At 37.4% G+C, this 27353-nt stretch overlaps 2 protein-coding genes across 2 annotated transcripts in view; both read left to right on the forward strand.

Moving 5' to 3' along the window:
- Positions 1–11529, forward strand: part of LOC128984782 (uncharacterized) — a 12263-nt gene extending 734 nt beyond the window's left edge. The window contains exons 2-5 of the mRNA XM_054404150.1: positions 2569–2626; positions 3772–4214; positions 10221–10245; positions 11006–11529. Coding sequence (XP_054260125.1) covers positions 3828–4214; positions 10221–10245; positions 11006–11529 — 936 coding nt within the window. The 5' untranslated portion in view covers positions 2569–2626; positions 3772–3827. The remainder of the gene's footprint in view (positions 1–2568; positions 2627–3771; positions 4215–10220; positions 10246–11005) is intronic.
- A 3228-nt stretch (positions 11530–14757) lies between these two features.
- Positions 14758–21071, forward strand: LOC128988010 (uncharacterized). Its single transcript, XM_054409175.1, has 5 exons — positions 14758–14820; positions 16129–16183; positions 18590–19029; positions 19776–19800; positions 20515–21071. The coding sequence occupies exons 1-5, from the start codon at positions 14776–14778 to the stop codon at positions 21024–21026; spliced, it is 1077 nt and encodes a 358-aa protein (XP_054265150.1). The 5' UTR covers positions 14758–14775; the 3' UTR covers positions 21027–21071.
- Positions 21072–27353: the final 6282 nt, after the last annotated feature.

Below are 27353 nucleotides of genomic sequence, written 5' to 3' on the forward strand. Positions count from 1 at the left end.
AAAAGAACTGCAGAAGACTGCTCTCTGAATTTCTGAGGGTGTCTCGAGTCTTAGTCCAGACATTCAAGTCCAAAGACTGAACCCGCTCTGGGGGGCTATTCAAGTCCAAGGAATGAACAAGCTCTAGAAGGTTATTCAAGTCCAAAGACTGAACCCGCTCTGGGGGGCTATTCAAGTCCAAGGAATAAACCAGCTCTAGAAGGTTATTCGAGTCCAAAAAATGAACCCGCTCTGGGGGGATATCACCCTCACCCTGCGCTCGAACAGACCTTTACATAACTACTTATGAGTAAAGATCTAAATTATGCAGCGATATTCAACATTTCTAGTTAATTTAAAACCGTGTCAAAAATTAGTTTTATAATCTTGCGTAAAACCACATTCTTAGATCAAAATTAATTATTGACTCTTAAAAAAATATTCACGTTAGAAAACGGGTTTTTAATTTTTTTTAATACAATAAACCAATTAGGTCTTATTACTTATTATTTATTTATGTTTTACAACAAGTATGTGTTTGCAATCTGTTCTTATTACTAGAACTTAAGTAGATCTGATTAAAATCCACATGAGTTAAATACACTCCGCTAGCCACGTCACCAGCCACGTAGCCAGTGACTGACACGGTCACTAGCCACGTCACCAGCCACGTAGCCAGTGACTGACACGCTCACTAGCCACGTCACCAGCCACATAGCCAGTGACTGACATGGTCGCTAGCAACGTCACCAGCCACGTAGCCAGTGACTGACACGGTCGTTAGCAACGTCACCAGCCACGTAGCCAGTGACTGACACGGACGTTAGCAACGTCACCAGCCACGTAGCCAGTGACTGACACGGTCGTTAGCAACGTCACCAGCCACGTAGCCAGTAAATGACACGGTCGCTAGCCACGTCACTAGCCACGTAGCCAGTGACTGACACGGTCGCTAGCAACGTCACCAGCCACGTAGCCAGTGACTGACACGGTCGTTAGCCACGTCACCAGCCACGTAGCCAGTGACTGACACGGTCGCTAGCCAAGTCACCAGCCACGTAGCCAGTTACTGGCATGGTCGCTAGCAACGTCACCAGCCACGTAGCCAGTGACTGACACGGTCGCTAGCCACGTCACCAGCCACGTAGCCAGTGACTGACACGCTCACTAGCCACGTCAACAGCCACGTAGCCAGTGACTGACACGGTCGCTAGCCACGTCACCAGCCACGTAGCCAGTGACTGACACGGTCGCTAGCCACGTCACCAGCCACGTAGCCAGTGACTGACACGGTCGCTAGCCACGTCAACAGCCACGTAGCCAGTGACTGACACGCTCACTAGCCACGTCACCAGCCACGTAGCCAGTGACTAACATGGTCGCTGGCCACGCCAACAGCCACGTAGCCAGTGACTGACATCGTCGCTAGCAACGTCACCAGCCACGTAGCCAGTGACTGACATGGTCGCTGGCCACGCCAACAGCCACGTAGCCAGTGACTGACATGGTCGCTAGCAACGTCACCAGCCACGTAGCCAGTGACTGACACGGTCGTTAGCAACATCACCAGCCACGTATCCAGTGACTGACACGGTCGTAAGCAACGTCACCAGCCACGTAGCCAGTGAATGACACGGTCGCTAGCCACGTCACTAGCCACGTAGCCAGTGACTGACACGGTCGCTAGCAACGTCACCAGCCACGTAGCCAGTGACTGACACGGAAGTTAGCCACGTCACCAGCCACGTAGCCAGTGACTGACACGGTCGATAGCCAAGTTACCAGCCACGTAGCCAGTTACTGGCATGGTCGCTAGCAACGTCACCAGCCACGTAGCCAGTGTCTGACACGGTCGCTAGCCACGTCAACAGCCACGTAGCCAGTGACTGACACGCTCACTAGCCACGTCAACAGCCACGTAGCCAGTGACTGACACGGTCGCTAGCCACGTCACCAGCCACGTAGCCAGTGACTGACACGGTCGCTAGCCACGTCACCAGCCACGTAGCCAGTGACTGACACGCTCACTAGCCACGTCAACAGCCACGTAGCCAGTGACTGACACGGTCGCTAGCCACGTAGCCAGTGACTGACACGGACGCTAGCCACGTCACCAGCCACGTAGCCAGTGACTGACACGGACGCTAGCCACGTCACCAGCCACGTAGCCAGTGACTGACACGGACGCTAGCCACGGCATCAGCCACGTAGCCAGTGACTGACATGGTCGCTAGCCACGTCACCAGCCACGTAGCCAAAGACTGATGTTTGAGACCACTAAGGAACTGGGATTTATTATAAGTAAAGCAGAAAACAAAGACGTACGCTGACCCTGCACCGTTTTCTTTTTATTACGAAATGAAATAAAAATATAAAGTAAAATGTAATTAGTAACACCGTAAAAATGATTAGCACTGTAACACCGTTTAGCAATGTCTTTTTCTTCGATCATATGTTCCTTTCACATTACGTCAGAACTTACTATGTTTGTGGTCAAATTGTTTATCATATGTTAACATTATTCACTTACACAGCTGCTCAGGATTCACACAACTTGAATGTTTGATAAATAAGCATGTATTGTTGCAGATTCTTCAGAGCTTGGCTTTTGGAAAGATTTTTGAAAAGGAAGTAGTCAAAGGCCACGGTAAACCCAATAGTTATTAACCAATATTCTTTTATTACATGATTATTTTAAAAACTTAGGTTACAACCCGTAGTATGTATAATGTGTGCGTGCGTGTGTGTAAGTTTGGAGCAACTTCTCAGAACTTCTCAGAAAATTTTAAACTTTTGATATGGCAGAAATCGTCCGATGCAGCTAATACTTTAAATTGACCTGCCAATGACGTCAGTATTGTTTAGTTTTCTAGATCTAGAAGACATTTAAAGGACTGTTCATTGACAGTAATTTCAAGTTTTCCGAACACATCGACAAAATTGACAATCTATTTAGCTAAAAAAAGTAAAAATCGTACACGACCAAATCTATTTAACTAGGTAAACCAGGTTCTCTGGGTTGCCTTAACAATATGAGAGCTAGCACAGTTAAATAATCCCCCTTCATGACTGAGAGGGCTGTACAGGTTCAGAAGTCTGCTGCCAGAATCTGCGAAGCTGCGTATCATGCAGTCACTAGTCCTGTCGGTGTTAACATATTGTCTCCCTGCTTATGGAAACAGCATCTCTGGAGAAGACATGAACCGAATGCAGAAACTGCAAAATTCAGCTATTCGCTTCATATTTTGCCTCAGAAAGATTTGGACATATCTCTCCCTTCAGATCTGTAGCGGGGATGACAACAGTAGACACTGTTTGCAGGATTATGACTTGCTGTATGCTGCACACGGCTCTTGTACAGGAACCACAATACCTTTTTGAGAGGCTCTCTTTCCGGGAGGAGGTCTCTCAGCGCAGTACCTGCCATGGAGGTCTCCAGCTTCACTTTCCAAGAGTGAGGCTTGAGTTTGGAAGGAGAAGCTTCTCGTATTTCGGCCCAAAGCTGTAAAACGACCTCTCCTCTGGCCTAAAAAATACTCTTTGTCATCATTTAGAAAATAAAATCAAAGAATTGTACACTCATGGTTAATTATTGTTATTTATATTGTATTTTTCTGTTTTGTTATTAGTCTATTTATTTTTTTGTTAGTTTAATACATTGTTATTGACGAAATTTGTTCTGGGAAGCAGTAGTTGTACTGAGAAACGCTTGATAAATAAAGGAGTTTTTATTTATTTATTAATAATGCTTTCAGTAACTGTTTTTAATAAAGCCAAATATTTTTGTTACAGTTCGTTTATTTTCGCGACCAAATATCGAATTTTATGGTTTGTTGCAACCCTTTACGATGAAACCAGAGGATAATATGAACGATGATTTAATGCGTAGACAAATGTCATTCAGAAACAATAATTTGTTTTTTAAATGCGTAAAAGATGACAACAAAGCTACGGTGTTTGTATACGCACCAGAAGGATACTTGATAGATAGATTGAAGATTGAGAGCAAAGATGATTGCGACAAATTCAAGGATCGCATAAATATATTTGGACAGCTGGTAAGGGTTAGGGAAGAAAACGGATATGAGCAGTTAGAATACACCATAATGTACCCGTTGGTTGGGGAAGAACATCGTTGTCTCACCAGACTCTACAAGCTTATCACATTTCAGTACTACACCAAATTACGGAGAGGGGATCCACAACTGATGGATTGCAAAGAGAAAACTGTGATTGTAAGTAAATTATACGTCATATTTATCTATCTATACTATTATAAAATTGAGATGGTGTCTATCTGTCTTGGCAACTGTCACGACTAAAATACTAAACCGATACAGCTATATAAAATGAAGCAGAAAGATGGTCCACATATCTAGGAATGTCATAGGCCTAATCACATCCCGTAGTTCTACGCCCCTTTGATGTCCAAATTTTTGAGGCGAGGTTTCCAAAATCAAATATTAATTGATCTCCATGGAAACATTAGAAAAATCACAATGTTTGTCTTTGCGTTGACATTTCTATGTTGTTGGTCCCTGGATTACTATAAATGACTATAATGTTATGGTATAATTACTATAAAATTTGGATTACTTGACAAGCTAATTATACAATAATATAGTCATAATTCCAGAAAGCTGATAAAAAAAATTACATGTATATTTTACACAACTATGTGGTAGGTTTATTTATTAAAAGCTTTGTCATAGATTATTAAAAAAAAAAATAATACATTGATTATGGAAATAAAAAAGATTCTATAACCGTTGCTCTATCAACTCAGGCTCTGCTTTAGATTTATTTGAGTAATTTAGTTATGAAAATAATGTTATTGATATATTTTCATGTATACAGTAGGACAATTTGTTCTATTTCTTATTTCAATAAAAATTAAAAGGTCAAAAGAAACTAAACTGTTTTAATGAAGACACTAATACAAGACAATATTATTAAAGAAAAGTAAATAAAATCATATGGTTAAATATTAATTCAATAACCATAGAGGTTAAACATCTTTCCCTTTGAGTTTCTTTTCAGAGTTTAGTCAGGAAAACGTTTCGTAGGTCTTATAATTCTGCCTCTTGATGATTGTTTTATTGCAGCTTCTTGATTGGGAGTAGTTGATCGTGAAAAAGGTTTACTTTTATCTTGAGTTATTCTAGATGGTGTAGTAGTTGTTCTTTCAGCAGTATTTGATAGGGAAGAGTTGTTTTGAGTAACAGTAGTAAATGGCAGAGGATCTGACGTTGTATCTTTGATGGATAAAGGAATAGGATTGTTCGGTTTGGTTGTATTACCTTTGTAAGGCAAAAGGTGGTGTCGATTCCTTCTCAACGTAGTGTTTCCTGTCTTAACCCAGTATGACCTTGGCTCTTGTCCTAAGCTGATAATAATACCCTCTCTTTTTAGGTCTTGGATCCATACTTTTTTACCTACAGGCAGCGATGGAAGTTCTTTTGTAGCGTAGCGCCTATCGTAGTTTCTCTTGTAAGATGCTTTGTAAGTATCTTCTTTTTCCTTTAGTTGAGAGAGATCGGGTTTGATTTCAAGTTTTTTAGGTAAAACAGGCAGGTTATCTCGCAGTGATCTGTTGTATATTAGCTGAGCAGGACTGTATCCACTTGTGGATAGAGGTGTATTGCGGTAGGTTAGGAGGGCTAAATATGGGTCGTCTTTGTTTTTCTTTAGTACACTCTTCGCTATTTTGACTGCAGCTTCAGCTGCACCGTTACTTTGGTGGTAGCTTGGACTGCTCGTCACAAGTTTAAAGTTATAGCTTTGAGCAAACTTTTTGAATTCAGAGTTTTCAAGACCAGTGTATCTGGTAGCAAACTGTGTACCACAATCAGATCGTAGCTCAATTGGTATACCGTGACGGCAGAATACAGATTTGCATTTTTCGATTATTTCAGCAGTTGACAGGTTCTTTAATGTAGCTATTTCAAAATAACGTGAAAAACAGTCAGTGATTACTACGAACCATGTTCCTTCAAGTTTAAAGAGATCAATCGCTGCCTTTTCCCAAGGACGAGATGGAAGCTCACTGGGCAAAAGGGGTTCATGATGTTGTGTTCTATGTTCAGTACATTTGGGACAATCATTAACAAATTTCTCAATGTCAAGTGACATTCCTGGCCACCACATACTATTGTTGGCTCTAAGTCGACATTTCGTTATGCCTAGATGGCCTGTATGTATTCTTGTCAACATTTCTTGTCTAAGAGTTGTCGGGATTATGAGACGTTCTCCTCTAAGCAATAGTCCGTCACAAAAAGAGATTTCATCCCGAACTGTGAAGTATGGCTTAAGATTATTGGGAATCTTAGTTTTATCAGGCCATTCAGTTGAGCAGTAAGATTTAATTACCCTGAGTTCTGAGCTAGCCCGCTGTGCCGATGCAATTCTATCAAGAACCATGTCAGTTACATAGGCAATGTTTCTTGTTACTGTGTGGATGGCCAGTTCAACTTCCTCATCTAAATCATAACTCTCATTAGCTGCTACAGGACTTCTTGAGAGACAATCAGCAGTGGCTAAATGTTTGCCAGGAGTGTATGTCACATTGTAGGAATATCTCATCAGACGAAGTCTTAGTCTTTGAAGACGGGGAGTCATATCATTGATCTCTTTAATAGTCAAAATACTTACCAAAGGTTTGTGATCTGTTTCTAGCGTGATGTGCTTGCCCACAATGTAGTCTTTAAACTTGTCACAGCTCCATGTTAATGATAGAGCTTCTCGTTCAATGTTAGAGTAGTTTCGTTCGGTTTCGCTCAGAGTGCGTGAAATATAAGAAATAGGCTTCCAATTCCCATCTGATTGTTGTTGTAAAAGTACTCCACCCAGGCCTTGTGTAGAAGAGTCAGCAGAAATCATGGTCGGTTTATTTTTATCATAGAATGCAAGTTGAGGTGGAGAAGCCAATAATTCTTTCAATTCATCGAATGCTTTTTGTTGTTCACAACCCCAACACCATTCGTTTTTTCTACTTAGTAGGTCGGTAATGGGTTTTAGTAACCGGCTTTTGTTAGGTATGTATTTGCCAATGAAGTTCACCATACCAAGTAACCTTTGAACTCCTAAAATATCTGTTGGAGGAGCCATTTTTCGTATAGCTTCGACTTTGGTCTCATCGACTTTGATTCCTGATTCAGATAAATGGTGACCTAAGTAGGTTAGCGAGGTTTGAGAGAACAAGCATTTGTCTTTGTTTAGGGTGAAGCCAGCACCTTCAAGTTTGGTAAGTACTTCTTCTAAGAAATAGTCATGTTCTTGTTGAGTTTTCCCCCAAACAATTATGTCGTCCATATGCGCAAGTGCATTCATTTGACCTTTAAGGGTTCGATTCACGCATTCTTGGAACACTTCTGGTGCAGATGTTATTCCAAAGGGTAGTTTCAGAAATTTAAAACGTCCAAACGGTGTCAGGAACGTTGTCAAATCTTGGGATTCTTCGTCCAATGTGATCTGCCAGAATCCGTTATTAGCATCCAATTTAGAATAGCATTTTGCTTCTGAGATTTGGGCAAGTGTTATGTCGATGGGTTGAATAGGATAGTATCTTCGTTTGACGCATCTGTTTAATTTAGTAAGATCTACACAAATGCGAACTTTGTTAGAGTCCTTCTTTGGCACAACAACCATTGGAGAGCACCAGTCTGTGGCATGGTGTACCTCAGCGATCACCCCCATTGACACCATTCTTTCAAGCTCTTCTTTAGTAGATTCCCAAAGAGGAAGAGGAATCCGACGAGGCGTGTTGATTGCAAATGGATTGGCGTTATTTTTCAGTTCTACTTTGTATTTGACATCAATGGAACCTAAGCCTTCAAACAGTTTGGGGTGTCTGTCATACCAGTCATTACTGGATGGCTGTATTTCGTTGATTCGAGCAAGTAACTGCAAACTTGTTATTGCAGGTTTACCTAGAAGTGGCTGGGAAGTGCCCTTAGAAACATATATAGTCTCATAACATGTTTTGTGATTATGTGATAATTTTACAGTAGCAGTTCCTAAAATTGACAGAGCTTGACCATTTGCGCCACTAAATGTTTTGGATGTGGGAGTGAGCCTGATTTTCTTATTCAGTTTAATGTCGGAAGGCAAAATCGTTACGTCTGCTCCTGTATCAATTTTGAAAGGAACATCATCACTGTCATTCATATTTAACACTACAGACCATGGATCATCACGCAAGTTTTTTCCTACAATGCCAATGAATGTTTGAGGGTCTATGTACTGAGAGCAAACATTTTCAATGGGTGTTTCAAGGTCAGTATCATCATATTCAATTTGACTGACTTTGTTTGATTTGCAAACATTTGGAAAATGACCAACTTTTTTACAAAACCCACATTTGTATTGTTTAGCTGGACAGTTTAATCTTTTGTGTAAAACTGTCGAACCACACCAAAAACATCTCTTTTCGACATGGGACAGGCTTTTATTGTCATTAATCCGCTTAAAATTTTGATCATTGTTTGATTTATTGGGAATAATGTTTGTCTTAATTAAATGTTGAGTATTTTTATTTATTAATGCTATGTCAGTCAAGTTAAGAGTTTGTTTCTGTCTTGATAGTTCTTCAGATCTACGGATAGTGTTTATAGCTGTGTTTAGTTTTAATTCGGGTTCAAGTTGAAGACGATCACTTAGTGTTTCGTCCCGCATACCAATAATCAAAACCATCAGAATCATCTCCTCTTCAATTTGACCCCAATCACAGTTTTTTGCATGATTGTGAAGGTCTGTGATAAAGTTCTCAATCGGCATGGAACCTTGTGTAAGTTTTAGAAACCTAGCCCGTTCAAAAATTAAGTTCTTTTTAGGAAGGAAATGATCGTCAAACTTCTGTATAACAGCTTTGAAATTAGATTTGTCATTGTCATTTAAACTGAATGAATTAAGTATGTCCTCTCCCTTTTCCCCCATACAGTAGATAAGCATGTCAATCTGATGCTTTCCAGAATGTAGAGCTAAATTACTAAGGGAATAATACCTCTCAAAACGAGTCTTCCATGTCTTCCAGTCGTGAGGATTGAAGGAAAAGGCTTCAGGAGGCTTAATGTTTAGGGATACGGGTTCTTCATTCGACTGCGCCATGTTCTATTTCTTATTTCAATAAAAATTAAAAGGTCAAAAGAAACTAAACTGTTTTAATGAAGACACTAATACAAGACAATATTATTAAAGAAAAGTAAATAAAATCATATGGTTAAATATTAATTCAATAACCATAGAGGTTAAACACAATTTCAATGCGTTATATGTGAAGGTATGTTTTGTATTAGTTTGATGGCTTTTTTATAAGCTCGAACTGCTTAACATGCGTTGGACTAAAAGTAAATTACACTTCACGTTTAGGTAACTTAGACTTTTCACATTTGTAAATTAATTAATATGTACTAAAAAGTAAATTGAAGAAAGTTTTCTATATTATTTAATAAAAAATAAATCCTTATTGGCACTACTACGTATACGAGCTGAATTAATAATTTAAACTTTTTATAGTATAGATATAGTTTTTAAATATTTAAAACACTATTGACTATTGTGGCACAACAATATTTCTAAAGTTTATAACAGCTGATGTTAGTGTTATTAGTTAGTTATTTATTGTGAGTGGGAATTGAAGAATATGTTGGTTAATTTGAAGAAGATTGATCCAAAACATTGTTAATTTATATTAAATAGTTAGTAGTTTTGAAACTTGAAGATTGTAATTTTAATGTAACGTATGTAATTGCATTCTATTATTTTGTGTTTTTGTGAACTTCTATTCGGGAAGTAGCTATTTCCGTAGGTCGCACGGTAATACCTAGGCCCGGGACCGATTTACTTTTTAATTTTTATGTCCCCAGAGGCCAAAAAACGCGATTCGTTCAAATTTTTTAAAATTTATATATTAGTTTATAGTATTGTACCAATCTTAGGTCTTTTTGGATACTAATAGAAAATACGTATAAAATCTCTGTTTACCCCCAAATAGGTAATGGTATAACATAATTATAAAAATGTTAATTATTTCTTCAAATTTGCTAAAGATATGTATAATTACATCTATAATTCGATGAATATGCTAAAATATTTATAAAATTGTCTACAAAACAAAATGTTAAGTTCTAATTTTTTAAATATTTTATTCAAATTTCAGAATTTTATTCAGAAAATTTTAGTGTTATTTCATGTTTTAAATGCCCATATTTGTTAACAAATAATTTAAAATAGATAATTTTCAGGGGACTGCTGATATTAAATATGAAAGTAAGTATTTACAAATATAATTAAAATACTTGTTATTAAACTATGTTTATATTGTCTACAGTTTAACTGTTGATGGAATATCAATGAGTTATTTTGTGCTTTATAATTACTGTATTTAATTTAGTTTTTCATGAAAGTAAATAAAAATACGACTAATAGCTTTTGAAATATATTTACACTTATACTATTGATTGAGACGGTAAATATATGTATAAAGAATACGTTGTTGGAGAAAAGACAAACCTGAAAGATCAAATGTCGCACAACACTTGATACAAAATAGTGGACAATGTATTTTAAGAATTGTAGAAAAATATATGTGATGAATGCTTAGGAAGAATTGTATATCTACAAGGAAAAATAGAACTACGTCAGTTAAAAATAAGTTAATATTGACTTCAGTTGTACTTATAGAATCGTCTTGTCCAGGAATTCCTGTAGCCAACGGGATATAAGTAATGACAATATCGAGACTCTTGTCGTTCGCATATTGGGTCTAATGATGATGATAGTGTCCAATCGAAATCGAACACTACTTAGCATCTTTTGTATGTATATACCTCCTGTGATTAAATAGTATAAGTGTATATATATTTAAAGTGTTTAAGACGCATTTTGATCTACTTTCAGTAAATTTTAAAACTTTAAAATTTAAAAATGTTATTTACAATTATTAATTAAAATGTGTATTTAAAATTACTCCTACAATGTTGATCAAGAATAATTAATCTTTCCAATAAACTTACTGTGTGTTTTGTAGAAGAAGAAATGTTACCATGGGGAGAGTTCGAAATCATGGATTTGATCAAAGATGCTGATTTTGTCGATAAACCTTCCATTATCACTTTAAACGCTGACTCAAACATCAAGCTCAAGTGCCAACAATACACCAAGAAAGAAAAGGGAAGAAACGCATCGATACAACCTACCTCCATTGCAATTGGATATATAACTTATAAGAATTTAATCTTAGAAAAATTAATTCTAGACTCTTGTCTGGATAAAGTTGAAGGGGTGTACATCAACCGCCTACAGGAAACGTCAGACAAAATGAATGAAGAAGAATTTGAACTTGTCTTCAAAACCACAAAAGGATCATGTTTTAAAATATCCATTAGTTATCATTTTCGTCGACCTCGCAAAGACACAGTTTTCATTTTCCGATACAACCATCAAAAAGTCAATTGTCCAGATGTTTGGAACAGTGATGCAGCCTTCAACGTAAAACCAACATGGAGTATAACTAAGTGGTTTCACTCACTGGCTGACTCTGGCTGGTGGTGACTAGTTTGTACCCATTCATTTCCCTCTGATTCATCTGAATTAAACGTCTTCTTGACTTATTGGTTTATTCATAACCCTAGAACCATAAATGGGTAATTCCTGGTGACAACGAGTTGGAGTTTTAGCAACTATTTACATTATTTACCTTGCAACTACACTACCAATCAACTGGTTATTTATTTTAACCAACCCATAGGTAATAATGAAGTAAATTTTGCTATTTTACTGGCCAACTATTATATTATCAAAGTGGTAATAATGGAGGAATGGAAAATGACCCTTAATTTTGATTTTGAGATTAAAAAAAATTGAATCTTAACAATTTCTCCAACACTAATATTTTAAATGGTTTTAATATAATACTCTTTACTGAAGTTTTCTTTACTGAAGATTACTAATGCTTGCTATAATTGCTGCAGCTATTTAGCATTTGTGATAGAAATTCAGCATTTCAAAGATCACATGTATAATAATATTTCATGCATATTTATTTAGCCATAATCATCAGCACAAACTGACTAAACAATATGCGAGAACCTATTGGCCGTTAGACTTGAGATATTCAATTAGAGGGTGTAGAATGTGTATTGGAGAGGGTTGTACAATTCCAGTGCATTAGTAGCAGCTATCAAGTGTCAAGTGGTGTAATGTACAAGCAGCCTAATTCCTGAGTTGCATGACTGTTCAGTTCTGTGGTTAATCACATCAACATTACTGGTCCATTACAAACAGAACAGGTAAGCTTGTAGCACAAGGTGATCATAGTTCACCGTTCACCATTCACCGATCACCATTCACGATCATCATTCATCGTTCACCATCCATCGTTCACCATTCATCGTTCACCATCCATCGTTCACCATTCATCGTTCACCGTCCATCGTTCACCATTCATCGTTCACCGTCCATCGTTCACCATTCACCGATCACCATTCACCGATCACCATTTACGATCATCATTCATCGTTCACCATCCATCGTTCACCGTTCATCGTTCACCATCCATCGTTCACCATTCATCGTTCACCGTCCATCGTTCACCATTCATCGTTCACCGTCCATCGTTCACCATTCATCTTTCACCGTCCATCGTTCACCATTCACCGATCACCGTCCATCGTTCACCATTCATCGTTCACCGTCCATCGTTCACCATTCATCGTTCACCGTCCATTGTTCACCATTCATCGTTCACCGTCCATCGTTCACCATTCATCGTTCACCGTCCATCGTTCACCATTCATCGTTCACCGTCCATCGTTCACCATTCACCGATCACCATTCACCGATCACCATTTACGATCATCATTCATCGTTCACCATCCATCGTTCACCGTTCATCGTTCACCATCCATCGTTCACCATTCATCGTTCACCATCCATCGTTCACCGTTCATCGTTCATCATCCTTCGTTCACCATTCATCGTTCACCGTCCATCGTTCACCATTCACCGATCACCATTCACCATTCACCATTCATTGTTCACCATTCACCGTTAATCGTTCACCGTTCAACGTTTATCAGTCACCATTCACCGTTCTTTGTTCACTAATCACCGTTAATCGTTCGCCCTTCACCGATCACCGGTAATCAATCATCGTTCCCTATTCACAGTTCATTGCTCATCATTTATCGGACACCGTTCACCAATAATTGTTTACCATTCACCGATAATCGTTCACCGTTCACCATTTATCGGTAACCATTCACCGTTAATCGGTCACCATTCATTGTTTACCATTCACCGTTAATCGTTCACCATTCATTGTTTTCCATTCACCGTTAATCGTTCACCGTTTATCGGTCACCGTTCAACGTAAATCGGTCACCATTCACCATTCATTGTTCACCATTCACCGTTAATCGTTCACCATACACCGTTTATCGGTCACTATTCACCGTTAATCGGTCACCGTTCACCACTCATTTTTTACCATTCACCGTTAATCGTTCACCATTCACCGTTTATCGGTCACTATTCACCGTAAATCGGTCACCGTTCACCATTCATTGTTTACCATTCACCGTTAATCGTTCACCGTTCATCGGTCACCATTCACCATTCATTGTTTACCATTCACCGTTAATCGTTCACCGTTCACCGTTTATCGGTCACTATTCACCGTTAATCGGTCACCGTTCACCATTAATTGTTTACCATTCACCGCTCACCGTTTATCGGTCACCATTCACCATTAATCGGTCACCATTCACCATTAATTGTTCACCATTCATCGTTCATTCAGAATTAATTGTTCATATTAATTAAATTATTTTGTTACCTTACAATATCCTGTTTAGTGTTGGTAGACAAACTACATGTTTCGTGGCGACTGCCACATCCTCAAATTTATCCTATTCTCAGATTCGTCATAAATTTAAAACATAAAACACAGAACACACGTAAAAAAACACATTACATTTATTTTGGTACCGTCACGGTGCGTGCACGCCTTTGGTTGGGCCCAAAGTTGTGGTCATGAATTGTGGATATTTATAGGTCTGCACTGTGGATGCGATACTCCCTGGTGTGGATTAACGTCCGCAATAGTGTGTACTACGACTATCCGCAGTACTATCCTGATAATTAGACCAATTTGTTAATACCAGGGCAAAAAATGTGGATCACATTCCCCTATAAACTGTAGGTCCCTTAGTTGCCATTGGCTGTATGTGCTATTAATAAACAGCTGTGTCTAAGGATTATGTCACTTAGCCAATAACGAGACTACAAGATCGCGCCACTCATCGTACACTCATCTCCATTCATACTTGGCTTAAAAAAATACCTACTTTGTATGGTCGCCATTTCAATAAAAGTATAAAGTATTTATATATCTGTAGAGGTCGTTTAAGCCACAAATTGTCATTGTAAATGTGTAAATAATTCCAATACCAACACTGAAAATCTTCTAGTTTTTTGCCTGATTTATTATGTATATACATATTAGTAATTAGTGATGTTTACTATTGGTACTATAGTTTTATTTTAGGGTACTGTTCCGCAGAGAATTTATTATATATCGGATGAAATTTTCATTCGATATCAGTATCGATAAATTATTGAATGTAAAATTTGGTGGATGGTTTTTGACTTTAAACCGAGCAAGTTTTTTTAGTTAGATAAGTATGCCACTGGTATGCAATTAATGGCAATTTATCACTAACAATTTGACAGCAAAACTATGTACTTACATCCAGATATCACACCGCCTGGTTGCGAATGGTTCAATCCATTTGTGCCATGGAAGTAACACTGTGGGTTTTCGTGGTTTTCGTGTCATCTCTGGTAAGATCATGTCTTAATCTACTTATATGTATTAATTGCCATTCTGTTAATTTTTAACGATAGGCTCATAGCTAAAATTAGTTTAGTATGTGTTCATGTTGTTTATATAACAGCAGAAACTCATTTCCCCCAGATAACCCTTATTTTAATTTTACTAATAATGGAAATACAAGTTTGTATGTAGTTTCTTAATACAATTTTATGAGTAATGATCTAAATTAATTAAGCATTAAATTCAGTGAAATCATTTGGCATCGTTCTTTGGACATTGACATATTACAATATACAGTGTGTAAATTAAGTATGGAAACAAATCTGTATTTTTAAAACCGAAATAGATAGAAATATTCTATTTGTGGCAATAATAGTTAACAAAGATTCCGCAATTTTTCACATGAAAAATATTTTTTTACCCCCCTAACAGGGTAGGTGGTAGGGGGTGACTTATTTTTTTCAAATAGCAACCCCTATTGAGTGACCCCTCATTTTGAAGAGTTTGTCAAAAGAAACACAATGACGCAAATCCGAGGTGAATATCTCACTCCTAGCCCAAATGGCGGATATTCCAAAATTTGATTTATTGTACGTGAAAAGCACCAATTTCACAAATAATGGAAAGAAATCTGTATTTTTAAAACCGAAATAGATAGAAATATTCTGTTTGTGGAATTGATTGTTGACATAGGTTCCGCAATTTTTTTAATCAACAATATTTTTTCAACCCCTTTAACAGGGTAGGAGGTGGGAGTGACTTATTTTTTTCAACAACAACCCCTATTGAGTGACCCCTCATTTTGAAGGGTTTGTTAAAAGAAAAAGAATGACGCAAACCCGAGGTAGATATTTCACCCCTAGCCTAAATGGTGGGTAATGAAAAATTTAATTTTTGTAAAAAAAAGCCCATTTTGGAATATCCGCCATGTTAGCTAGGAGTGAGATATTCACCTCGGATTTGCGTCATTGTGTTTCTTTTGACAAACCCTTCAAAATGAGGGGTCACTCAATAGGGGTTGCTATTTGAAAAAAATAAGTCACCCCCTACCACCTACCCTGTTAGGGGGGTAAAAAAATATTTTTCATGTGAAAAATTGCGGAATCTTTGTTAACTATTATTGCCACAAATAGAATATTTCTATCTATTTCGGTTTTAAAAATACAGATTTGTTTCCATACTTAATTTACACACTGTATGTATAATATACCTAGCCTATTTAAGAGTAACAATTAAATAATCTAAATAATATGTATTTTTAAGTTAAAGCCTAATATACCATTGGATGTTTAACAAATGATCCTAAATTGTTGCAGATTCTTCAGAGCTCAGCTTTTAGAAACCTTTTTGGAACTAGTGTCAAGGGCCACGGTAAAACCAATTATCCATTAATCAATATTCTTTTATTTAGCTAGTTATTTGAAACTTAGGTAACAACCTGTAGTATACAATGTTTGTGTGTGTGTGTGTGTTTTTGGAGAAACTTAAAAATCCTAAAAAAAACTTCAGTCTTAAACTTTTGCATTTGACATAATTCGTCTAAAGCATTTAATAGTTTTACCTACAGCAGTTTTTTAAATACCCCTTCAGTTTAGTTTTTAGAATTGAAAAGATTGAAATGAAATATTACTTAATTATCAAGAAACATTTCCCAAATCCAGCGTTAGCTGGTGAAACAGGTGATATTGTCAGACATCTTAAACACCACAAAATTAAACTAAAATCTACATAGCTTAAACTAAAATACATTTACTTTCCATTTAGATAATCGGAAATCGAATAATAGTTTTTCTGTATAAGGTATTGTTTGAAATCATTTATAAATTTTGAAATACTGTTAATTTCTTTTACCTACGACAGTTTTTTAAATTAGCCGTTTCAGTACAGTTCTTAGAATTGATAAGTATCTCATAACAGCATTGTTTACATTCATAACAGCATAGTTTTACTCATAACAACACGGGTAACGGACCAATGAGGTTCAATGATCGAGAGACGAGAAGTAAAATTATAATGATTTGAATTTCAAGTAATCAGCTGTTCAGGCCAATGTAATTGTTGATTGGTGCAATTAGTGTTTGATACAATGTTTTGTTGCATCACTGTCAGTGGCAATGAGAGGTTATAAACGAAAACATAACCTCTCTTAAAAGTTATGAGTAGTGATTTTTAGTATTTAAAACACTTTCGTAGGTAAAGTAGTGTACACAACTCACGTAAATAGTGTTAACGCAATCGTTGCGTAAACTTCTATTAAATTAGTAGGTAGACTGTTGTAAAGCCTTAATCACATGTAATAAGGAGGTATGTTTATATACACATTTTTCATAAACACTGTTGAGCCTCGGAAAACCCCCGCACTAGAGGCGTGTTGAGCCTCGGCAAACCCCCGCACTAGAGGCGTGTTGACCCTCGGCAAACCCCCGCCCTAGAGGCGTGTTGAGCCTAGGCAAACCCCCGCGCTAGAGGCATGTTGACCCTCGGCAAACCCCCGCGCTAGAGGCATGTTGACCCTCGGCAAACCCCCGCACTAGAGGCATGTTAAGACTCGGCAAACCCCCACACTATAGGCATGTTGAGCCTCGGCAAACCCCCGCACTAGAGGCGTGTTGAGCCTCGGCAAACCCCCGCACTAGAGGCGTGTTGAGCCTCGGCAGCCCCCCCTCCTCCCCCCGCACTAGAGGCATGTTAAGACTCGGCAAACCCCCGCACTATAGGCATGTTGAGCCTCGGCAAACCCCCGCACTAGAGGCGTGTTGAGCCTCGGCAGCCCCCAACCCCCCCCCTACCCCCACACTAGAGGCATGTTGAGCCTCGGCAAACCCCCGCACTAGAGGCGTGTTGAGCCTCGGCAGCCCCCAACCCCCCCTTTCCCCCCACACTAGAGGCATGTTGAGCCTCGGCAAACCCCCGCACTAGAGGCGTGTTGAGCCTCGGCAGCCCCCAACCCCCCCCCCCCCCTCCCACAACACTAGAGGCATGTTGAGCCTCGGCAAACCCCCGCACTAGAGGCGTGTTGAGCCTCGGCAGCCCCCAACCCCCCCCCTCCCCCCACACTAGAGGCATGTTGAGCCTCGGCAAACCCCCGCACTATAGGCATGATGAGCCTCGGCAAACTCCCGCACTAGAGGCGTGTTGAGCCTCGGCAGCCCCCAACCCCCCCCCCTACCCCCACACTAGAGGCATGTTGAGCCTCGGCAAACCCCCGCACTAGAGGCGTGTTGAGCCTCGGCAGCCCCCAACCCCCCCCCCCCCCCCACACTAGAGGCATGTTGAGCCTCGGCAAACCCCCGCACTAGAGGCGTGTTGAGCCTCGGCAGCTTTGGCAATGGTGCAGTGGCCTGCCCCAGACAGGTCGTCCTTCCAAAGATTTACAACCTATAAAATGTAGGATGCCTTGAGTGCTTCAGATTTTATAAATATGTCCAAAGGTAGCTGACCAAGAGTGACATATATAGTTTCTGATGGACTGCTCCTGAAGGTACCAGCATGAAGCGTACCAATGTAACGATAAGAATTCAGTATTTCATTTTCCATTGAAACGATTTATTTAATTAGATGTGGTCGATTACACTTTATATTTTATAACAAATTCGAACACTCAAAATTCTAAACAAAAAAAAAGTTTACATGGCCAAGTCTACACCTCCCAGCACAACTACTACTACCACTAAGTGGTCCAGGTTTCTCTGATTTGCCTTAACAATACCAGAAATAGCACAGTTAGATAATGCTGTCATTAACTAGTTCTAATAAAGCCACATATTTTTGTTTCAGTTCTGTTTTGTCCTAAAAAATATGAACTCTTTTATGGTTTATTGCAACACAATACGATCAAACCGGAGGATAGTATGAACGATCTTCTAGCACGTAGAAAAACGTCATTTCAATTTTCGTTGAATGTTAAGTGCGTAAAACAGAACGATGAAGCTACGGTGTTTGTATACGCTCCAGAAGGATACTTGGTTGATAGATTGAAGTTTGAGAGCAAAGAAGATTGTGACAAATTGAAGGACCTCGCAGATATAGTTGGGCAGCCAGAATGGGTTAGGGATGAATACGGATATGAGGAGATAGAATACACCATAATGTACACGTTGGTTGGGGAAGTACCTCGGTGTCTCGCTAGAATCTACAAGCTCATTACATTTCAGTACTACATCAAATTACAAATAGGGAAGCCACAACTGATGGATTGCAAAGAGAAAACTGTGATTGTAAGTTTAAAATGTTACGTCATATGACTAGATTAAGCTAAGCAAGACCATTTAAATCGAATACTTACCTTTACATCTTAGAATCCCCATCATTCGTACAGTTCTCAAAGCATTTATAGATATCCTCTTCGTGGCAAATTCAACCTTTCAGTACCACGACACTCAACCACATTCTTTAAAAAAACATTCACACGAATGCAATACGACTTTTTAATGGCCTCGTTTTCCCATTAAAATTTGAACAAGACCAAGGAAAATTTAGAACATGTGCAAAGTCCATTGTGATAGATAGAGACAAGGTTTGACCTTTGTAAATTTACTGATATTCTATGTTAAACATTGTAAAAGATTGCGTGAAACAACATGCATGAATTAAATTCAATTTTATTTTGTATTTTAAACTTCATATAAAAAAAAATATTTTTTTCTACACATTTTATGAAATATACTATGGACTTTGACCATATGGTCCAAATGTCAGGGATGTCCAGATTATGGTCGCAGGTATATTGTTGGATACATTTTTAGACCACAAGAAGTCTATTTTCCTAGCTTTACCCCAATATTTTTTATTCTGAAATTTAAACTATTGCCAATCATTACCAAATCGTAATTGCATTTTACATTTCAAAATACATCGTATGAGCTGTTAACTCGTGTTTTATACAGACTGTTTATCGTCCTGTAATCCAGCTAGGAGGTCACAATTATGTAGTATGTCATTCAAGTTTTTCATATTTTTTCAGGGGGATGCAGAAATTAACTATGAGAGTAAGTATTTACAAAAAGAATTACAAAAGTTCTAAGTAAACTATGTTTATATAATGTACAACAGTTAATAGGATATCAATGAGATATTTTGTGCGTTATAATTATTTAATACGTTGTATTTTCATGAAAGTATATACAAATACGACTAATAACTATTAAAATATATTTACACTTATACTGTTGACTCACGGGTAGATATATTTACATAAAATATGTTGTTGGAGAAAGAACAAACCTGAAAGATCAAATGTCACACTATACTTGATACAACATAGAGGCCCATCTATGTATTTTAAAGAATTGTATAAAATATAAGTGATGAATGCTTGGAATGAATTGTATATGTATAAGAAAAATAGAAATACGCTAGTTAAAAATAAGAAAATATTGACTTCAGTTGTACTTTTAGAAAAGTCTTACCCAGGACTTCTGGTAGCCAACAGGATATAAGTAGTGACGATATCGATATTATTATCATTCGCATATTGGGTATGATGATGATTGGACTGTCCAATCGAAATCGATCAACACTTACCATCTTTTGTATGTATATACCTCCTGTGATTTAATATTATAAGGGTAAATATACTTAGTGTTTAAGACACATTTTGATTTACTTTTAGTAAATAAAAAAAAAAAAATATTATTTAAAATGTATATTGAAAAATTTTAAACTCCTACTATGGTGACATAAACTTACTGTGTTTTTTTTAGAAGAAGAATTGTTTCCATGGGGTAATTATGAAATCATGGATTTTATCAAAGATGCTGAATTTGTCGGTGAACCTTCCTCTATCACTTTAAAAGCTGACTCAAACATCAAGCTCAAGTGCCAACAATACACCAAGAAAGAAAGAAAAGAGGACGGATCGATACAATCAACCCTCCTTGCAATTGGATACATAACTTATGAGAATTTAATCTTAGAAAGGTTATTTCTAGACTCTTGTCCAGTTGACCACGTTGAAGGGGTGTACATTAACCGTCTACCGAAAACGTTGGACCCCTCGTATGAAAAAGAATTTACACTTGTCTTCAAAACCACAAAAGGACCCTGTTTTAAAATATCCATTAGCTATCGGTTTCAACTGAAATTTCGACCTCTAAAAAAAACAGCTAACATTTACCGATACAACCATCGCGAAGTCAATTGTCCAAATGTTTGGAACAGTGACGCAGCCTTCAACGTGAAACCACCCTGGCGCATAACTAAGTGGTTTAACTGACTGGTTTAACTGACTGGTGGTGACTAGTTTGTACTCCTTGATTTCCCTCTGAATCATGTGAATTAAACGTTTTATTGTCTTATTGGCTTATTCATGACCCTAGAACCATAAATGGATAATTCCTGGTGACAACAAGTTGGTAGGGTGCAGTCTGAATGCACAAGGCCCACACTAGGAATAGACAGCAGTCGATTTCCTCGCCATTTTTCATTTTGCTTGTGTCCAATCTAGGCTAACCCATTTGCACTTTATTGTCTTTTATCATTGACTTTGGACGGTGCAAATGACTACGCCACACTTCAAACTCAATTGTAAAGTCCTAAGATTTAGTGTTTGGATACAATCACGAATATTCTAACAGAATACGGTATGAGTCATAAGAAAAAAAATCGCGTAACTGTCCCGAATCCTACACTAATAACATTAACATATGGTTTAGACGATTCTATTTAAGCAATTTGGAATCAGTAACATAAGTGTATTTTTATGACCCACACTGTTTCTTTTGAGTATTCGTGGTTACACTCTAGCGCCATGATATTCGTAAAACTTGTACTTTGCTTTAAAAATAAAATGGAAATAATAAAAAGTATGGTAAAACAATTTTAGATTAAAATTTTCGCTTAATTATGGAAAACGCTTAAAACAGTGCCACAACAGTAGGCATTAACTTAAGAGTTGTTCTTGAATACCTTTGCTCATGTCCCCTATACGTGTAGAATGAAACAACCTGGTGCACGCTTTTCCCACAGGTTAGGTGCTGTGATGACATCCCTTTAAAATATTCCACAGCTGATTTACGGCCGTGGTGACGTCATTGATTTATTGAGCGGAGCGAGAGAAGCGAGCGAAGCTCTTATACGTCGACTCTTGTGCATTTCGTAATACGCAAACTCCTCCTAGACGGCTGAATCAATCGTTTTCAAATTTTGCATGGTGATAAATACCATATCGGTGAGTGCCAACATCTATATGGCGTTAAAAAAGTATCTCAGGAATCTGCCACACTGGGTCTCAAATTTTCAATGTAAACCTTATGGAAGCAGTACTTGACACATAAACAAAGACATATGATCAGCTGTTGACGTTTGAATGCAGTAGATAAAGAAATACCTGATAGCATGATTCCACAGATATTAGAACAGAAACGGTATGCATCATAAAAATAATCAAATGACGACACTAGCTTGAGTACCGTGACGTAGAGAGTGATGAGTACCTAGTAAAGGTAGTAAGTAAAGGTAGAGTAAGTAGTAAAGGTGAGCAGTCTGGAGTGTGCAAACTGTTTATAACGATTAGATTTAGGTATCTGCATTCCTAAAATTCTATGGGAAGGGAGGAAAAAGGCGAGTTATCCGGAGTGTGGGGTCTTTTTATAACCAATAGATTAAAGTATTTGCAAACCAATAATGCTAAGGGAAGGGAGGAAAACGGGTCCGCAACGTAGGAAGTGGTGAAGGAAGTAGTCAAGGCGAGCTGTCCGGAGTGTATAAACTGTTTATGACGATTAGATAAAGGTATCTGTATTCCTAAAATTTGATAATAGGAAGGGAGGAAAACGGGTCCGCGACGTAGGAAGTGGTGAAGGAAGTAGTCAAGGCGAGCTTTCCGGAGTGTGGAAACTGTTCAACGATCATCTGACCATACATAATAAGACTCTCCTGGGACGAGCGAGAAGGATGCAGCGTGAGGGGAAGATCCACAAGGCCGGCTACACCAATGGGAAAATACTCATTAAACCCAAGGAACACGACGATGCCATCAGGATCACTGCACAGCATGAACTGGACGTCTTCGACAAATAATGTATCTTAGGTATTCGTAGAAACATAAACTAATCATGCATGTAACACATTTTTATTAATCCATTTAATTATATATTATTTATATATTATTTATCTATTTATTCAGTATAATAACACAGTAATTTATATCCCATAACTCTGTTATCCATTACCCATAAAATGCATGATTATTGTTACATGACTCAATACACAAATGAATAATGGACCACTTAATTTATTATTCATTCAATATAATATTTGCTAGATAAATCTACTTCATAAATATGGTACTTAAGCTATTTTGTTTTCATTCAGGAAATATGCACTAGTTCTTATTTATTTAGGTTTGTATTTTTTTATCAATAGTTTTTTTCTTCTATTATTAGTATGTTATTAAATTGCTAGTAATGTATGACAGCATGGTTTTTTTTATTTTAGGGAAATGCTCAATTCTTATTACAGTATTTGTATTTTACTATAGATCTTATAACATTTGCAAGTTAAAGCTAACCTAAATATTTTTTTTAATTTTATTTAAAAGAAATGTTTAATATCTTTATAGGCACTGTTTCATTTATGTATTTATAAAATTTTGTTAGTTAAAGTTAAACAATCATTTACTTATTATGGAGTCACTGTTTTTAATTTTTTATGTTTATGTAAATCAATGGTAAATTAGGCATTCTTTATTTATTTATTTTTTCTCCAATGTCAACAATAGCACAAACAATAGTTATAGGTTGGGACTGGCAGCGGGCACTGTGACAGTTGTCATGCACGCAGATGGTGATAATTACAATTTATTTAATGAAAAACTAAACTGTTTAAACCTCAATTCTACTGAGGAATATTCTAAATTTTACAGGCGTAATGTTGGGGACAGCTCTATTGGTATATTTCACTCAAATATCAGGAGTTACAAGAAAAACTTTGATGAAATGTGTTTATATCTTAATAATTTTATTACGGGAATTGACATAATTGTTTTCACAGAATGCTGGCTGTCTGGAGGGGAGGGGGTGGCTACCTTGGAGGGCTTTGACCTTTATCACACTTCCACTTATCGCAATCAGAACGATGGGGTTATTGTTTACGTAAACAAACATTTATCTGCTACGGCTACTGAAATTACCATTGGGGACGTTTACGGCATTTCATTACACTTTTCTCTTTCCAACAAACATTTCAACCTATTAGCAATATACAAAACTTTTGATTGTAATGTTGAAATGTTCTTACATGACCTAGAAGTTTACTTATTTAATATCAATAAAGATCACATGGTTATTTATCTTGGAGACGCTAACATTGACATACTAAACATGAATGTTCTCACACATAGGTACTTAAACATTTTAACTGGATCGGGATTTACACAATGCATTGACAAACCTACACGAGTGACTCAAAACACAGCAACTTGCCTTGACCACATATTTATCAAATACAAAGACTTGGAGAGTGTAAAGTCGGCTGTGTTACAGACTAATGTTACCGACCACTACAGCACCGGGATCACTATCACATTGGGGACACCGAACTGTCACTATGACCCACCGCCACGCACACACCTAGACCACGCACTACTCACACACTTCCTCACTCATTCCAACTGGGATCCCATAACCTCTTGTCATGACAATGTTGATTTCTGTTCCGAACATTTTACCAGAATCATCTCTAATTCTGTTTCTGCGGCTAGTAAATTGGCTTATAACAAGAAATCACGTTTCAAAAAGTTAAAACCGTGGATAACGTCAGACCTAATACATCAAATAAGAGTAAGAGACAAATTAAGTAAGCAAGTCAAAAAGCAGCCTTTTAATAACGAACTTATTACTCGATACCGAGAAATTAAAAATAGTTTAAGTGTTTCATTGAAGCTGACAAAAAGAAACTATTATAGAAATAAACTACACTTGACCGGCAACAACCCTAAAATGTTTTGGGGCATAATCAATGAAATATCTGGTAGAAAATGTAAAAAAGATTCCTTTCCTATTGATAAGTTTGTTCCAGCGGACCAGATATCTCCAGCACAATGTCTAAGAGTTGCCAATGATTTCAACAATTTTTTCTCCTCTGTAGGCTCTAATTTAGCACTCTCCATCGATTCAAGTGGGGACCCAGTTGTAAATGACAATGACTTTGCCCATGATTGTACATTTACACTTCACACAATCACTGAACCCGAACTGCAACAATACATTTACAGCCTACGCGGTGGGTCAGCACCTGGCTGCGATGGTATCTCAGCCGAAGTCCTGAAAGCCAATTTCCATTTGTTTAAACAACCACTCTTACATATAGTAAATTTAAGCATTTCATCAGGTACATTTCCGGAATGTTTCAAACTTGCTAAAGTTTTTCCTCTTTATAAATCCAATGAGTTTGCCGATATGAATAATTACAGACCAATATCTCTCTTGAGTGTATTTGCTAAGTTAATTGAGAGAATAGTAAAAGATCAATTAGTTATATTTCTTCAAACAAACAACATTTTGAGTGATTGTCAGTATGGGTTTCGCTTGGACAAAAACATTTCAGATGCACTTTTTGACATTAATAGGGACTTAAATTCGGCAATTTCAGATAATGAACATCCAATATTAATATTTTTAGATCTTAAAAAGGCATTTGATTCAGTTGATCGATCTAAGCTTTTTTCCAAATTAGAAGCAGTTGGCGTAAGGGGTAACGCACTTCAATGGTTTAAAAGTTATCTGTCTCAAAGATCTCAACTTGTATCAATACTTAACACCAACAGTAATATTGAACACGTTAACTATGGTGTAGTTCAAGGCAGTACACTTGGACCTGTTTTATTTTTAATATATATAAATAATATTTCAAAACTTAATATTTTTGGTAAGCTTTTCTTATTTGCGGATGACACTTTAATTTTGAACAGCGGAAAAACTTGGCCTGAGGCTCGCAACAAAGCTTTGCACAACCTAATGGAAACCAAGTTATGGTTAAACCAGAATATACTCTCTTTAAATTCATCAAAAACTAAGTTTATGCCAATTTCTTTAAGTTTAAAATCTGATTATAATCTAGAAAATCTCGTCATTCACACCTGTGGTGATTACCTCGACGCCAACTGTACATGCGAATCTATTGAAAAAGTAGATTCATTCAAATATTTAGGAGTGGTCTTTGATTACCGTCTTAAGTGGTCTAGTCATATTCAATATTTAAACAGTAAAATTAGAAAATATATCTATGCTATCGGTCAGCTGAATCAGATTCTAAATGAAAGCGAAATGAAATTAATGTACTATGCTTTTGTTCAATCACTTTTATCTTTCGGAATAATAAGCTGGGGGGGTTGTTATAAAAGTATTTTAGAGCCATTAAACATAACACAAAAGTTAATATTAAAAATTGGTTTTGGGAAGTGCAGGCGTTACCCATCTGACACTCTCTTTAAGGATGTGTCAGTTTTAACGATCAGACAACTTTTCATAAAAAATGTTCTAAGTCATATTTTTAAAAATTATAGCAACATTTTCTCTATAATTTCCCATACACATAATACTAGATATTCTACACGAATTGGAATTACATCACTACAACTGTACAAATCCTTTTCATCGACCAACTCATTTTATATTGCACATGTTCTATTTCGCAACTTACAAAACTTTTTTCAAAGTGTTAATCTCTTTGACTCCCCCACTTTAAACATATTCAAACGCCGTGTCAATGAGTGGTTACTTGGTCTAGGCGGGGACGAGGCTGAGCTTATCATCACAGCTGATTACAGACACCGACGCTCCTGACACGACATGCGACCTGACCATTGTACCCTGACTCGCTATCCGCCACCCCACCCCCTCTAGACACACTTTCAAAGCCGTAGAATTCCTGTCACTATTACATTTGATTTATTTTTATTTAAACTTAGTTATGCCACCTAACATTTTTTTTCACGTAGCCATTCATTCCACAATTTTAATTTTTTTTTCTTGTAACTCCATCACATCATTTTTTCACCTCATCATTTCTCCTGTAATTTATTTATTTATTGCATTTGATAAATAATGTATGTTTGGAAGCAACTGCAGTCGACGCACAGGCTCGCTGCCCATGTCGGCTTATTCCCTATTAACATGTACGTTTTTTTTCACCATACATGTAATGTAAAGGTTTATTTAATTTTATTCTTTTAAATTCACTTATATTTTTGTTCTTCCTTTAAATATTTTTGTACATATTTTGTAAATACCGTAATTTGTTGGAATAAAGAAAGAAATAATTCAAATTCAAATTCAAATTGTTTATGACTATTAGATATAGGTATCTGATTTCCTAAAATTCTATGGGAAGGGAGGAAAACGGGTCCGTAACGTAGGAAGTGGTGAAGGAGTAGTCAAGGCGAGTTTCCCAAAGTGTGGGAACTGTTTATGATGATTCGATTAAGGTATCTGCTATCCTACAATGCTATGGAAAGGGAGGGAAACAGGTCCGTGACGTAGGAAGTGGTGAAGGAACTAGTAAAGGCGAGTTGTTCGGAGTGTGGGAACTGTTTATGACGATT

This window comes from Macrosteles quadrilineatus, unplaced genomic scaffold (genome assembly GCF_028750875.1).
Source record: "Macrosteles quadrilineatus isolate MER2022 unplaced genomic scaffold, UCM_ALF_1.0 Scaffold_2__2_contigs__length_208266976, whole genome shotgun sequence".
Classification (NCBI taxonomy): Eukaryota; Metazoa; Arthropoda; class Insecta; order Hemiptera; family Cicadellidae; genus Macrosteles; species Macrosteles quadrilineatus.